The sequence below is a fragment of the Lampetra planeri genome, unplaced genomic scaffold (genome assembly GCF_965212315.1).
Source record: "Lampetra planeri unplaced genomic scaffold, kcLamPlan1.2.h2 scaffold_2170, whole genome shotgun sequence".
NCBI classification, from domain to species: Eukaryota; Metazoa; Chordata; class Hyperoartia; order Petromyzontiformes; family Petromyzontidae; genus Lampetra; species Lampetra planeri.
Genome location: NW_027614937.1, coordinates 1 through 17427, shown reverse-complemented (window position 1 = coordinate 17427; position 17427 = coordinate 1). Strand labels below are relative to the sequence as shown.

General features: G+C 43.7%; 1 protein-coding gene across 1 annotated transcript; it reads right to left on the bottom strand.

The window, feature by feature from the left end:
• Positions 1–2832: 2832 nt before the first annotated feature.
• Positions 2833–12732, bottom strand: LOC144740458 (tissue factor pathway inhibitor-like). Its single transcript, XM_078623304.1, has 7 exons — positions 12597–12732; positions 8983–9186; positions 6205–6381; positions 4622–4705; positions 4468–4530; positions 3058–3246; positions 2833–2900 (listed from the first exon to the last, which is right to left on the bottom strand). Exons 1-7 carry the CDS (start codon positions 12730–12732, stop codon positions 2833–2835), a joined length of 921 nt encoding a protein of 306 aa, XP_078479430.1.
• Between the last annotated feature and the right edge of the window lie 4695 nt (positions 12733–17427).

Here is a 17427-nt window from a genome sequence, read left to right as displayed (position 1 = left end):
AAGGCGACTGAAAATAAGCCAACGTCGTTACCACAGCATCGCCACCAAGATCGACATAATTTTCCGCTCAATTTTTACAGTCGACCAACGCAAATTTGGACTGTTGGATTTGCTCGGCGGAGTTCAGTCAAACGATAGAGACCGAGAGTGACAGGATCTCGTTACCGCACTTACTACAACAAGATCGGCATCAGTTCCTGCTCTCTGTTTCAATCAAGAATCGTCTTTTGGTTGGTTCTATTCTCAAGGACGGTCCCACTCCGAGAGCTGGGAAAGTCATGTGACGCGAACAGGCGTCTTCCGCTACGTTCTGCGAAAGTCCGTGTGGCGCAATGCATAGTTACACTTCTGGAGAGGTGATGTCAGCCTTCGGCGTCCACGCCGACCCTACGAACTAGTCGAAATGGAAAAAGATACCAGAGTGGAAAGGTAGGCTGGAATGTCAGTGGACGGTTGTGAAGAAAAGATCGGGATAAGACGTGAATTGACTGACAGGACGCTGACAGACGGTCTCATTCGGTTCCAGACTCTCTTTTTTTCCCCCACTCGTATGTGATGAATAAATAAATCATTCAGGAAAAAAAAAGATTCAACAAAGGGTCGCGTTGCCGTAACGACCTAACATGCAAACATGAGACTCCAGCTCATCCTCTGTGGTCTGAGGCAGCGTCACAGTTCACTCGGCCTCCCTCTGCTTTGCCAACAAACACAAACAAACAACAACAACTCTGCCAGTGGAGACCCTCCTCCTCCTCAGCATCATCACCATCATTCATCAGCAGTTCGTCCAGCCCACCAACTTCCAGCATGTCCAAATCAGCTGCTTATGTAACCATGCAGATGATTTAACAGCCATCATCGGAGCACAAACACTGAGTGTGTGTGTGTGTGTGTGTGTGTGTCGCTCTGAGTAGTCGACTGATGCTTCGATAAAGTCGATGACAGTTGGTCTGGGTCACTTGCATAAACTCAAGCGCGCGCACACAGTCCTTTCATATAGCAGGTGTCCCTTTTTCTGTTTCGTGCAAGAATTTGATTTAAGCTGCAAAAAAAAAAAAGTCGAGTGTGACGTCACAGCCGAGACGTCCACACTGTCCGAGTGGACGCGATGGTTTGCGTGCTTGCAAACGGAATGAGGGCATTTTCCCGTGCACATGATCAGCTGGAACACACACACAAAATACACACGCACGCGCACACACACACACACAAACACAGCATGTCACTGCTGCTGCTGCTGCTGCTGCTGCATTCAGGACTCACGGAACATGGTAACATGTGGGCGCGCACGCACACACACACACACAAACACACAGAAACACACACACACTCACCGGTAAATAAAATCCCAAAGCGGCGCAGGACGGAGCGGAAGCAGCCGGGATGAGACGCTGCTGAGCGGCTGCAGTCGGCGGAGGACCGAGGCTCTGTGAGCGGCTGTCAGGTTCAGGCTGGAAGGCAACCCACTACTTCCTGTTACATCACTGCTGCGTGTGTGCCTGTGTGTGTGTGTGTGTGTGTGTGTGTGTGTGTGTGTGTGTTCACAGCTGATGCCTTTCATTGTGTGGGAGCCACAACGCTTGATTTGTGTAGTGCACCTTACAGATTTGCTTTACAACAAGATGATTGAAAGACATTGATCACATTACAACAGTGATAAAACAGCAGAAATTAGTAATATTATTATAAAAACAGCCATTGTTCATGTCTTCTCTGTATTTCTTGCTGATCTTGGCCCGTTCCAGAAGCAGGTTTAGTGAAAAATTCTAATTTTTTTTTCTGTAATAATGTGTAAACTGACAGAAATCGAACCAGACATAAAGTTTAAAGTTTCATGTTTCAATCAGTAACACTTGAAATTTTGCCGAGTTTTCCTGCGTTCAGGATTTCCACTAAACCTGCTTTCTGGAACGGGCCCCTGGTGTGTTCATGGGAAAACGCCAGAAATATCACAAACATCTCAACCAAAGCCGAAGTCACATGTTGTCACCTGTCCAGGTCCGACATTAAAGCTTATAAAACAGAAATGGTGTGAATCGTTATGCATCTTTAAAATGACCCTCTGTTGTTTTGTGTGCTTGAACAATAGCTGTAAATACACAACACACCAACACACATCTGCATCATCATTTAACATGACAGAAGAAAATCTTGTTGTATTAGTATTTAACTCATATATTTGTTATCTGCTACCACTGTACATTTCCTCACTTACAATGTAGGAACTCATCTCATGTTGTCTTGCCTATGCCCACTCGTACATAATTTTTAGTTTCTTAATTAAATCTACTGTGTATCTGTCCAAAGTCAAAGCAGCACTGAACAATGTGAAATGAAATGAGAGGATGAGCAGCAGAAGATTCAACATTTATTAAACAATCCATTGTTACAGGTGCAGCTGACAAAACTTACATTACACTGCCCCCTTTTGGTGTGTTTGAGGAACAACACCAGCAGTGGCCCTAAAAAAACAAAACAAAAACATTTTAGTGGTACAATCATCTTTGTTTGTCTGTTGTCCAGGTTCATCTGCTCATGTTGCTGCTAACACTTTGATCTTTTCTATTACTCCAAACCTTGACATAAAGCTGCACTGTAGGTGTTTTTCATTGAAGACAACCAAAATAAAAGAACACTGTCACACAAAACACCTGTTAAGAGCTAAGACAGATTTGCAAAACAAATATATTTTTTGTCAGTGACATACTTACATACGTTGTATATTTTACACAAACAGACTACATAAGAAGCTGGAGTGACATGATGAAATAAAGAAACAATTACATAAATAAATGTGATTCAAAAAGAAGAGCACGATCTTGAAAGCACCGCTCACACGGAGCGGAACAGGATGCTGTCCATGTTTTTCTTCCTTATTCGGATCATCTTCATCCCGCGTTCTGCAAAAGAGAACGGCAAATCTTCCACCAAGAACCACAAAACATGCGCAATCGTCCTTGTGCACAGAAACATCCACCGGCAGATCCCTGATGACATCATCAGACGTTCCACTCTCAAATATGACTTCAAATGATAATTAGCGATGGATGATCTCACCTTTGTTGCCTTTGACACACTTCCTGATACAGTGTCTGCGGTGTGTGAAGTTGTTCTTGTTTCCCCCGCAGCCGCCGTACAGGAACATCTGGCACCTCTTCGTCCTGGGGTTGTACGCAAACCTCCTGTGAGCGCCGTCACATGTCCCACTGTCCACGGGACTGGAGCACAGCTCCGCTAGTTTTGTGTCTTGGGGGGGGGCGAGAGACATGTTCGTACGGTCACATCTGAGATGATTTGTTACGTACATAGACTGTATATATAACATCAATGCAATAAAGTGCATTCATAGTTTATTATTGTACTGTGTGTCTCAAAGTGGCGTCCAGGGCCCCTCAGGGGTCTTTGAGGTGAACTTTACATTACATTACATTAATCAACATTTCCACAACTGGAAGTAAACGTAGCTGAGCTAGTTTTCGCCGGTTGTCCCTTTGCCAGAGACAAGCTCAATAAATACACCGCTGAGCTAGGATGGGTCTATTACCTGACAAGTTTCTGTTGGAAATGTCGAACAAAGGCCTTTCCTTCATGTGCTATGGGAATGTGGTTTGATACAACCATTTTAGGAAGGAGAAGAACATGTTTGACACGGTGGAGCAGTGGTTAGCACTGTCGCTTCATAGCAAGAGGGTCCGTGCTTTGATTCGATTCCGGTCTTTCTGTGTGGAAGTGTAGGTGTGGATGGTTGTCTGTCCTTGTGGCTCTGGCGACTCGTCCAGGGTGTACTCTGTCATTCACACACATACTCAGATCACCCATGGGCGGCTGCTGCCATGCCAGGCCCACTGGGAGAAGTTTAAGCCCAAGGACATGTCAACATGTGGACAGCCTGAGCCACAGGCGCCCATTACTTGTACATGTAAGTACACCTTCGCTTGACAGGTCAGATATGAAATAATGAGTATTTTGTTCACTAAACTAATACACACTGGAATAAAACACCTAAAAGCAGTAATCCAAGGCCACATTTTCATTTGGTCGGGGTCTGTGGTGTTATTTGTTTTCTGTGTTTAACCCTTTATGGTTTATATCTGTACATATCTGGTTCGATGTAAAACTGCATTTGATACGTTTACAATGTGCAATGACAATAAAGTTGAATCTAATCTCATTTACCAAGTATATAAACCCATTAACAACCTTTTTTTAATCATTTGAACCCAAATGACATTTAGCCCCAGAACTTGTAATTCATGTGTTCACCACATGGTGTCAGTCTCTGATTACTGAGGGAAGCTTCTCACGGCACATGTTCATTACAAACAAAAGGTGACATGATGCAGCTTTAATATGACTTCTAAGTGTTTTCATGAGATGTGATTTGTGATTTAATTCCCTCTCACAGCAGTTTATCATTCCTCCATGACCTCTGACCTCACACATATCCAGGGTCATTTGTTTTCATACCTTTGGGATGATCCTGACTGGTGTCATTCGTCTGCAGCAGAGTGTCGCTCACAGTCAGTTCCTCTAAAAAAAACACACACACAGGAGAAGATGTTTGTCTTCTCCCCAGAGTTAACACGAATGTTGAACAAACGACACACATTCTCCATCTCACCTGTGACGACATTCGGCTGTAAAACGTTGGATCTTCTCGCGCCGCCTGAGTGCACGACGACGTCTGGTGACTTTGTCTGTGTTTCTGTATTTACCAGAATAAAAACTGTGAGGAGAATGTATCTGACCAACAACCACACTTATTAACATACAATAAACACATGGATACCACTGACCAGGCCTCCGACCAGTAGGGGGCCCCCAACAACCACTCAAGATCCGTTTTATTATGCTACATGGCGATAATTCATAATATTACTAGGAATATTTGTCTTTCCAATTTATTTGGAATAAACTGGAAAGAAACTTTTATTTAAATGAAAATGTGATCAAAATCCCTTTGCACTTAAAATAAGACATCACCTGAGGATGTAAGTTTTTGGAAAATCTTCGCTTGTTTCATGCAAATTTTCCTTTAAAAAAACTTGATCTTGAACTTGTATTACTTTTGACTTAATGGTCCCTCTTCAGGGCACCTGCCCAAGAAAGAGAAATGAGAAGATTTTTGTTTGTTGTTGTCGTGTTAAAAAAAAAGTAGAAAAATCTGCCAGTGGAAATTTCTTCTGATTATTACAAGCAGAAATATCTTATATCACTTATATCACTGTCTGTGAAGGTTCTCAGTCATCCAGGTCATGGTATCTTGCTGGGTTAAATCGTAGGCAACTGGACTTCTGGTTAACTTGAAAACGTTTCGCCACTCATCCGAGAAGCTTTTTCCGTTCTGATCTTGTTCCACTGGCAGATTTTCTGCTTATTTTAGTGAAAATTTGCTTGAGATTTGTCTGAAAACATGTTTTTCAGGTGATGTGTCTTATTTAAAGTGCAAAGAGATTTTATGACTAGAAATTACACATTTTGAAGTGAAATAAGACAAATGTCCTCAGGTTTTTGAGGCTGTAAGACGAAGTTTTCCCTTTTGCCTCCGTCCCAAAGAGCTGGATTCTACGAGAGCTGGTTTCTATCTGTTCACTGAGTGTCAGGAGTTGTTTGTGAATGGATACAAATGGACTTTTGACAGTTACTGTGTGACAGGTTGGTATTTCATCACACTAGTGACTTCAGTCCATGGAGACAAGCACATAATGATTCTCTGATAACATTTGTGTCATATTCTGAAAGGTGCCCTGTGGGCGGGGGCCTTCATCCTTGGGAGTTGTTAAATCCGTCACCGCGGACAGATCTGTGAATTCTACACTGTGGCTGAAAATCAAATTTAATATAATTAATGACTGGTAATAAGTGAAAGAAAAAGTGAAATTTCTATCAATAAAAATATGTTTCAGTTTGGCTTCGGATTCGTCACAGCCGAGCGACCTGCTTGTTCCATATCTAAGTAGTTTAAAATCGAGCCGGAGCATATAATTGAGTTTGCGTTTCTTCCGGTGAAAATGATTTAAATGCTAAGTGGAGGTGGAATGTAATTTCATGGTGAGCGTTAGCACCTCAGAGAGTTTCCAAACACAGAACTATTAGGAGTTTTGAAATGATTTACGTGATCCGCCACACACGGGTAGCTCGAGATGGAAAGAGTCTGCGTCATGAAAAGTGAGGAGCTGACGCGGGTTCCATCTCCTCCTTTACCTGTGTTCTGACATCTAGCCTGGCACTGCAACATGCTGCGGAAATTGTTGGCGTTGCCAAAGCAACCGCCGTAGAAGAAATGCTTGCACTGCCGACTCTCGCTGTCAAAGAAGTAACGTGTGATGAGCCCTCGACAGGGACCAGGGGCTTCCGCCAGGTGACACGGGTTCTTGTCATCTGGGGATGGAAAAACAGAAAGAGAGAAAAAAAGGAGAAAGTGTTTTTTTTTTTTTTACATTTGCAGTGGAAAGTAAATATACATATGAATATAAATAAAGCAGTTTCGTAAAAAGTTTGTCAATCCTGAAATGAGGAACATCACAAGAATCATCACAAAGAAACAGCTCATACAGCAGGTTGACGATTGTCAGAGATGGTGGACCACACAGCCGAACACACAATCTGTATCTCTAGGCCACACAGAAAGGGAAATGGAATGACTTTAAAAATGTTTTACATCCACACGAATCCAGTGAATCCGCTGTGGTACATCCTCCAGGCCTGTAGGTGGAGCTGTAACACTGCCACAGAAATACACCATCACGGGGAAGAGAAGACTCGGGGCGTGAGATGGAAACAATCACGGGAAGAGGATGATGGAGGAGAAAGTGAAAAGGAGACATCATCGTATAGACTGGACGCACGCAGGAGAGACGCTGTCGTCCTCACATAGATTCACTCTGGGATCCAGTTTGAACAATGATCATATTCAGGCTCCACAATGACCAAAGGTCCAGATGACAGATCACCTGGACTCGTGTCCATGGAGACCAAAGGTCCAGACGACAGAAAAACTACGGATTCACCTGGACTCGTCTCCATGGAGACCAAAGGTCCAGACGACAGAAAACTACAGATTCACTTGGACTCGTCTCCATGGAGACCAAAGGTCCAGATGACAGAAAACTACAGATTCACTTGGACTCGTCTCCATGGAGACCAAAGGTCCAGACGACAGAAAACTACAGATTCACTTGGACTCGTCTCCATGGAGACCAAAGGTCCAGATGACAGAAAACTACGGATTCACCTGGACTCGTCTCCATGGAGACCAAAGGTCCAGACGACAGAAAACTACAGATTCACTTGGACTCGTCTCCATGGAGACCAAAGGTCCAGATGACAGAAAACTACGGATTCACCTGGACTCGTCTCCATGGAGACCAAAGGTCCAGATGACAGAAAACTACAGATTCACTTGGACTCGTCTCCATGGAGACCAAAGGTCCAGACGACAGAAAACTACGGATTCACCTGGACTCGTCTCCATGGAGACCAAAGGTCCAGATGACAGAAAACTACGGATTCACTTGGACTCGTCTCCATGGAGACCAAAGGTCCAGATGATAGAAAACTTTATTGATTCATCTCTGTGTGGACACGGCGTCGTGCTTCTTAAAAAACAACCATCAGAAGTACAAGTACAACCACTGCCGCTGATACCAACCCGAGCAGAAAGTGTGCTTTACATACGAAAATTGTCAGTCAGAAACAGCTTTTCTGCATTTTGCAGCTGCTGCATTTTCCTCACTGAACAACGGTTTGATTCACTGCGCTCACAAAAATAAAAATCTAATGTCTAATTAATTTGTCGAGTGTCTGAATAAAACATCTTGACATTTGCATATACACCCCAACCCCTCCCCCCACCCTGTCCCCATATTTGTCCTTATTTCCAGCAGCCGTTGGCTTCTCTGCAGTGTGTGTGTGTGTGTGTGTGTTGTTCCGTAACACAACAGACCTGTAATATTGAACCTGCCATCAGATTATATCTTTTAGAAATATACTCCCAGCTCTGTTTTATGAAGTCATTAACTCACCAACCAAAGTACCAATATATCAATGTGTGCATGCACGTTATCACACAAATACTAAGTCACTCTTTCATAAACTGATACAAGCGTGAAGTGTGTGAAAGACACATTTTCTTGAAACGACCTGATTCTTCTGAAAATAAGGTCAGTAACTGCAAAGTCCCATCAGCATTTTCAGAAATGTGATCATGAAGTACATGACACCTTTGACCCTTTCACCTTCTACTTTCACTGTTCTGACACGTTATCAAACATCAAACCCACGTTGTGAACCAGTTGTTTACGCGGGCACACTGAACGCCTCGCTGCCTCCTTTACAATCTGTTAATCTGCTGATTGATGCCGGCTGCAGAGAATCAGCTGCTATTTTTATCGCTGTGCGATCTTGAGCGGCTCTTCTGAGGAACAAATAAAAAAGCCCCATCACTGCAACTGATGTTACATCCAACTGCATCATCCACGTTGATCACCCACAATGATTTACGGTGCAGAGAGAGAAAACACACCTCTCCTTTTAGTTTTTGAGTTTAGAAAAGTCCTAGAATCAGAATCCGATTCTTCAGTTATCTACACGCAGGTAGATCACACTCAGAGAGTCTGACAATTTCATTTAATTTCATTGATGTCATTTTTTACAGACATTACGTTTATGTGACACAGTCGTTTCAACTGATCTGGTCTTATTCTACCACGGGTGACTTCCTTAGCCTCCTGTTTCAAATAAATGCTAACGCAACGCTTTTGTCATTGTTGTGTAACAACGCAACTCAACTGTGTTGTATTATGGGCGTCAGTGTGGTTTGAAATGTGAGGAAGAGCTCAAACGCGCCTGACTCCACTGGAAATCACACATTTGAAAAATGTAATTGGTGAATAACGTGTTCTACATATTAAAAAACAAAGAAAGTGTTGGGTACCCCCCCTCGATGCCTGTGGTGTCTGAATCAGCTTCCGGCGGACTCACCTGAGACAACACACGTCTCTTCGCACGCTTCCAAGGTCTCAAAGTTGTTGGCGTTTCCTCCGCAGCCTCCATACTCAAAGAGTTCACAGTGTCCCGTGTCCACATTGAAGAAGTATCTGTCCTTGATGGCCTTGCAAGGCCCCTGCTCGTCCTTCAGGGCGCACAGCTCGTTGAAGATGAACAGCTCCGCTGGTGTTGCCTCTGCTGCAGATGGGACAAAAACCACAGGACACAGAAACCTGTTGTCATGTATGTGGAAGAAATGAGGTGAGTACATTAACCTCAGGAAGTAACAGTCAACGTAACTAAACAGGAGGAGAGTGAAACAAACAAAACAACCTCCTAACCAGAGAAATCCCACCCAACACCAAGGACCTTCTGTGGCGTTGTCACAGAAACCAGACGTTGCCGCGCAGGAGAGGGGAAGAGTTTGACGGAGAAACGACGGAGAAACGACGGAATGGAAATGATCCTTTGATCTGTGACAGAAACTTGTTTCTTGTCCACGCCAGAGATTCGTTCATTTCACAGTTCAGCTGAGTGCGGCAGTGAACTGCGGCGGGTTCCCTGCGAACGAGTCGACTGACACGAATCGCTCACGGAAAACGGAACTCAGACTCAAACAGTGTTGCCAACTTATATCTAGAACCCTAGTGACTCGTGACAAATCAAACAACTCTTTCTGGTGTTTTGGAGACTGACGTGAAAGCATGTATTGTCCTCCAGCAGCGGGTGCTGCCATGAGAAGACGAAGGCCCTGAGTGTCCTCGGTGTCTCCTACTATTCCCATAAGAGGTTCCAGCTGATTCTATTCAAACCCAACGCTTTGTGCTCAGATGGACTGTCTGAATTTACACGTTCGTTTTTGGAACCACCAGGTGTTGAATCACTTCGGTCCCCCTGCAGGCCTCATGAAGCTGCATAGACAGGAGGCAGCAGAGCGAGTGGAAGCAGCACAAACTCCCAGCATGCAGCAGCAGAATCTTCACAGCGCGCCGGCAGACAGACTGATTTTTGCTTTTTTTAAAATGAAGCGTCCTGTCGCGTGCGGTCTGCTGGATCGACGCAGCTGGCTGAATACCGCTGGGCGGGTGTTGCCGTGGACACACATCGCTCATATCATTTGGTTCTGTCAGAGCCGGCTAAGGGATGAAATGAACCTGCCTGCGCGCCGCTAATCAGCAAACGGCGCTATCCCAACAGGCTGCCGGCAGACGGCTCTTCTGGTCAGGTCAGGTTTCGGTTCTGACCGACTGCGGCATGGAGAACGGCTTCCAGGACACCGAGAACAGATGGAGGTCGGTCAAAAACACACAGGTGGATGCTGAAAGGTTGAAAATACTACAATACTTTGTGGACACCATGACATGCTTCCTAAACACATTTTCTACATTCAACACTATTCTACGAAGTTAAATTAGATAGTGAGCATGGTAGATATACAACTTGCCAGCAGTTAGTAGAACTGTATTTAGAAAGACATGATTTTATTTTGTAAAAAAAATTGTAGTAGCAAGTGACACCGTTTTGCTCCGGTGGAAGGTTTGTTCATCATCATCATCATCATCATCATCACTCCATTTACATTTAGTAAGTGTCCTATTTTTGATGAAAGAAGTTTGCCACGAGGAAGGAACTGCCTTTGATTGCCTGCAAAGTTAATGTTGTCTTTTATTTATTAGTCGCTTCTAGTTCTTCAGTGTTTAGGATAATAAACATCAGTGAAAAGAACTGGAGTTGTGGGTGCAATCAGTGGGCGGCAGACTGCCTTCTCCTCCAAATCCAATGGAACTGAGAACCAAGTCAACCACTAGCGTGGAGCACTTTCCAAAAAAAGACTTGGTTTTTAACTCTTTAACACCGACAGGCGCTACAGTCATGCTAGCATACATTGGAGTAGCATAACTATGTGAGAATTTGACTATTTTTATAACACAGTCAAGTTGCATTGTGACGCAAACGAAACAGGAGGCCGATGAAGGTTACACGTGATCAAGCAAACATGGTCGCGCTAGCATATTTTGGAGTAGTGGTACGTTCGCCCTCCTGGCGTGAAGAAGGAGAAGGAGACACTGTAGAACGGTTCCTGAAAGCCATGTTGCTGTGTTCTGATTGCGCAATTAGTCACGTACTGTAAATATTCTTTTATCTTCATGTGATGAGAGCCGATGTTCACACCACTGCAGCTTCTCGCTCCAATGCGTAATCAGGTTATAGAAATGTGTTTCACGTGTGTGTGTGTGTGTGTGTGTGTTTGCAGAAATCTTTGTCTGGTCTCCATTTCTGCAAACATCAGACCGCTGCTGGGCGTCTGAACAAATGTAATAAAGAATTACTGACACGGTGAGATTGTTTTTCTCTGTTACCTTTGTTTGTGCCTGGATAAAGACAAAGACGTGCAGACAAATACACTCCGGTGCATTTAAACAATCTATCAGGCCTAAACTCATCACCTCTGAGAAGTGAGACTGCTGTTCTGGAATGATGTGTAGCCCACACGGTGTACTCCTCCACAGAATGCAGTACTTCAATTATGTCCAGTCAGCAGAAGACGACGACTAACATGTAAACACGTCCATTTAGACCGGTTCATGCATTCATGTATGAGACCACACAGCCTCATTTGTCCCATGGAAGTGTGCATGCAAACTGCGAAAAGCGCATGGCCGAAATAAACAACAATAATAGCGACAATAATAAAAGCAGTTCAAGAAAATAGTGCAGCTTTTGTGGGAGCTTGGAACTTGAGTAATTAGGAGAGACAGTTAATATTAACGACGCCCCCTTAGACACGTTAAAATATTCTGCTTTCAGCTATAATTTGCATGTGTAATGTTCTGAAAAACTGATTACAGTATAGAAACTAATTAAAGTATATAAATCACGAAGATCGGATCATATACCTGCATATACCTGCAAGAGAAACTCGGACATGATGTGAAACACACTCGCGGCAAAGTGTCGCATCTTATTAAACATCCCAACTGGTAATAATGGGACAGGACTTCTAGATGCCACTGGATCATCATCCACACGAACACTAGAGGGCGACATATTTAAAAAAAAAAAAACTGTTGAGATGAGATCAAAACTTTATTGATCCCTCAAGAAATTCAAATTCAAACACTGTGACAGGACTGCACACACAGCAAAATACAAAAAAAAAAGCAGACACAAAGTGCTGTGTCAAATTATCCTAACGCAGCAAAATATAAACAGATACGTACACAGATGCGTAGATTAACAAGGTGCAATTGGAAGTTTGTATTAATCGTCACATTAAAATCCAGTGAATAGCAGCACTGATGGTAAAACCAATGTCATTCACTCTGGATTGACGCAAACACATGTTCATTAGGTCTATGGGAGATGTCCTCGTGTACATAAACACTCCAGGTTCTGTCATCACAAGCCTCGGTGTTGTTCACCTTCCACTGAAGAAACAGTCCAATAGTCACTTTTCACACAATGCATCAGCAAAACCAACAACAGCTCAGCCAGGTCTTTGAAATATGGATCATAAAACCTATTTTAGGTGCCTCAGTGTTTCATTGGCAGAGAGACTCCTGGGATTCCAGACAGGCTCATCTTGGCCAACACACACACACACACACTTGGATACAGATCAGACTTATTCACATCGAGCACGGAGCCAAGCACCTCTGTAATTCCTGATGTGGGAAGGCTGACTGGGTTTGAGGCCAAGTCGCAGCTTGTTTCGTGTACCAGAGGATTCATCTGTAGCTTCATCTCCGCCACTGAAGCATCGACTGTTTATCATTTCAATTTGTTGAGTTCATGTTCAGATTTTGAACGTTTTCCCTCCGATTCACCCCCGCCCACACCCTCCACTGGACATTTGTCTCCCCCTCACGTTTGTCCATGTTGATAACAGAACTGGTGCTTTAATCTTATCATAAGATTCATAATCATGTAGCTTGGGTTTTTTATCCTTTTAGCCTCAATAAATGAGTGAAACAAGTCTCCCGTCTCTTCTGTTTTTAGCTTCACTCTCACGCCGCCTCAACTTTTACTCTCACGACAACTGAGGTGAACGAGCGACATCAGATACAAAGAGTGTAAAACATCACCGACTGTCAGCAAATATGACAACTTTCTGGGATGAAGTGGACCCATCAGTGATCCATTATCTCTGGTTCCAAGAACAGAAGTGAAAAATGAAACGGAATTATCAAAGACGATAGAAGAGAAAATAACATCAAATTACAGCTCTTAATGACAGGTCACACATGAACGCAGCTCAGCAAACCTGTATTATGGCTCACACCAAGCACGCAATAATAATTCATTAGTACTGGACAAACTGCAGGTAAATCCTGAGTCACCACTTGAACCTGACCCAGTGCGTGAACGTCATGCCACACAGGTACATACAGCACAGGTGAGTTGGCGCTGAGGTGTTGCAACAGGTTTCAAAGGTTCAACCTGAGAGCAGGTAAACAGAGCTGTCTGCATCGCTGCTCGTCTACATTTGTACTGAATAAAATATCCACAGCAGGACTTTGTGTTTGGCTTGGAGTGTAAATTTGCTGACCACACACCAAAAAAAATTCCGCCTACCAATCTCGACACGTGGGTGTGTCCCGAGGTCGTTACTGGCTGTGACGTAATTTCCAGTTGTTCGCGTTCCACTTTCATCACAACGTAGTGGGTCAATGAAAACCTTCTCGTGTTCTAGTTGTTGGTGCGAAAACAAGATATTGCGTTATGTTTCACAACTACGCTGTGACAACGTTGACCGACAACAAATCAAGCAGTTATTGAAACAAACAAAGGCCTAAGTGACACAAAAACTGGTTAAACATAGTTTATACTGACAGATACAGATGTGGGATCAGGGGTGTTCCATTTGGCAACTTCCTGTCCACAGCTCAGAAAACACACCGCAAGGAAGACTAAGTGATCATTGCTGGTGAGTGAAACATTTCATTTCTTTAACGCTGTGTTTCTCAAATTGTGGTCTGCCCCCTAGTGGTACACCACGACCGTACGTAAACTGCGTTTTTTTTTTTTTGTACTCCCAGAAAAAGGGGTCACGCTAATGTTACTCCCATTAACGATTATAAGAATAGAAGAAGAATAGATTATAGATACAATTATAGATTAAATATCCATATGTATTATGAATATGGATGTTTAATCCATTCACAACAGCACCTCACTTGTCAGCTGGCGAATTTTGTCTCTGAACAATGTTCCGTTTCTCTGTTACGCCACATTATTATGACATAATATTCGTAAGAAGTGAACCTACCCTGGCAGCAGCTGACTACACGATGCTACGTTAGAGAACCATGAATTGTGTGTGTGTGTTCTGCTTCTGTATCAAGTTCTGATCAAGTTAGTCACCGCTGACCAAACAAAAGTGACTCATTTGATGGTTAATTGGCTCATGGCTCAATGAGTAAACGTTAAGAAGGTGTTGTCGCATTGCAACACTTGCTCACGGTGACACTCTCTGTACGGTGAACAAACCAAACATCCAGCGTTCCAGAGTCCTTCAGTGAGGTTTACTATGAGAGCCGAACCCTGACGGCAGTGGCCAAGGGGCTGCAGGTGGTTGGTATTGTTATGGTGTTGTCCTGTTCACCGAACAAGTCAGTGAACAAATCTTTGGAAGGAATCTGTTTACTGACTGAATTGTGATGACCAGGTACACCTAAAAGAACGCTAACCATTGGACGTTTAGTAGAAGTTGGATCTACCTTAGCATTTTTATTGTCCTTTATGGTTACAACGTCCCACTTTTTTGAACCTCATCATCATGTTTCTGTCCGTCTCCCATGTTTGAAGTTTTTTCAGTTTTTCTGCAGTGGTCGATGTATTGTGCCATCTGTAAAGTCCCATTTGTGACGTTGGAATGTTGAAGATAGAAGATAGAATGCTGTTTTATGCATATGGACAGAAAAAAAATAAAATTTAAACATGGATGAGACCGGACATCATAATACCGAACCTCCCCCGTTTCCATAAAGCCAATCTCATCATGTAGGACGCAGTCACTGATCGCTGGCAGTGAATTATAGACGATCAAAGTCGGTGTCAAGCACCTTCCCAAGCTCAATCTCTTACGGATCAAAGACAAATCCACTTGTTCGTGCCTCCAGGAGAAGTACACCGCCACTGCAATTACCAACAAAAGCTCTGCTGCACCAGCCCACGCCGTGTGGCGACAGGTCCGGTCCTGTAGCAGCACAGCTCCACCATGTTTGCTAGTTTGACTGTTGCTACAGAGAGCTGAGATACGTTTGCTCTTAAAGCACCAAACCTATGGAATATCAAGCATGTGTTGCGAAATAATGCTGTTAAAATAAAACTCCAACAACGTCTTTGCTCCAGGTTCCTGCAGGCGAACCCACCTAATTATCTAAAAGGCTCGAGAGATGCATGCATTTTTAATCATACGGCAGGTGGTGAGGGAGGGAAGACGCATCCAGGCAGTTGATTGTAAAAGCTTTTGCGTTTGCCGTTTGTCCTTGCCAGGACACATTTAACATTCTTTGGCTTTTCACAAAAACTTGAGAAAGTTGTGTGTTTGGTCCTTCTGGACGAATAATAAAAACATCGAATTCCATGGTTGACTCTGCTCCGTAAAGCTCAGTAGGTGTTTGTATCGAGGTCAGCTTACGTTTTGGATCTCAGCTCACTGGTGGAAACTTCCAAACCCTCCCTGTGCGGTGGCTTTATCTCTTCATGGGTATTTCCAAGTAGCTTGATAACTAAACAATGGTGGGAACCAGAAATCCGTCTCGCTTCAGTTATTCTGGCAAATCCGTGCTCTGATAACCCAAACACCGCGAGAGCGAACAATCCGGCTCAGCAGAGTCTGTTCAGCGCTTTAATGGGGGCTGTAGAAAAATGTCTGAGCCGCTGGTTGGCGACAAATATTTGTGGGAGATAAGTGGCCATAAACTATTTATTGTCATTAATGGACTTCTGGGTCCAAAGGAACATACGGTAAAACCATGAGGTGACATACGTCGGCCATAAGTTTCACAGGCCCGTGGAGGAAATCAGGGCCGAGACGCCATCTGCCGAACTGCTGACGTCCCAGTTACGAACCAGCCTGTAAATTATTCAGCAGCAGCAGCAGCAGTGACGCTGTGAGGTGCTTCAAGGAACGCAGGGACACTGGAGAACACGATGGGACCCACACAACGTCTCCTCTTAGATCCCCACCAAAATAAAAAGAGATCAGCAGAACGCTGCAAGGGGAGGAAGTGTGTGTGTGTGTGTGTGTGTGTGTGGGGGGGGGGGGGATCCTTGATTATCTTCATGGCGCAAAGTCAATTAGCTGTTGTGTTCTATTATGTTCTGCTCTATTCTACTTGGTTGGTTCTATTCTGTCTCTGTCCAGTTCTGAGATTAATAAAGAATCTATTCATCTATTTATTCTGTTCTGTTCTGTTCCACTAAAAGTGTCTGCAATTGCATGTAACAAGTCATGGGTCAATTAAAAACAATTTTTTTTTTATTTAGTTCTAGTATTTTTGCTTCTTCTTCATTTCACCAGCAGCAGCTTCACACACATTTTTTTTTTTTTTTTTTTTTATCACATGAAATGAAAAGAGCCTGTTGGATCCTTTTTAGCCTCAATATGTGGAGATCTGTCTCGTCCTATCTCATCTCTTTCTTCAGGCTTTCATTAAAGCATATCATGTCCAATTACCATACTCACATAATGCTGCATTGTGTTAACTTATTGCAACACCGCAAAATTAATCAGATCTTCTCTCATCTCTCCATGGGGATCGCACACTGCACAGAAATCCCATAATTCCCTGAGAATGAGTCCAAACCGGAGCCGCCGCCACGCGCAATAAAAAGCCGTCGGTCTAAATGTTACAACAGACTGAGTTGTTTGTCCAGTCGGAGCAGCTCATTTCCTGAATGTACAAATCCGTTATTTTCCATCTCCATCCTACTCGAGGACTCAGATTCAGACGGGTTAATGTCCATTTACCACAAGACGTCAAAGATACACATGGTCAGTTCACACAGGACAAGAAATATCAGTAGAACTACAAGTGGGAGTGGTCAGTCCCTCCACCGCTGCCCCCCGTCCTGTGTGTACCACACTTAAACAGAAAAAGGCTAGAACGGTCAGAGATTGGACCGGGGAGGAAACCTAGGGGGGGGGGGGGGGGCAGATGCAGTTATTGGAGTGAGTGAAACACAATCAGTACGTCGAGCCTCCGTGCTTGAAAATCCAAGAAAAAAACACTTTTTAAACAGGAAATGATCAAATACCTACACACGTGTTTACTGCAGGTCTACTCACACGGATCCGGGAATATTCTTGGACCCTTTTACAGTTGGTAAAAGTCATGGTAACCTTAACGGACATGGCACATTCAGACTAAAACATCTGCTAATTATTACTTTTCCACCACGTTCAGGTCAAACTAAGCCCGTCCCAGTTGG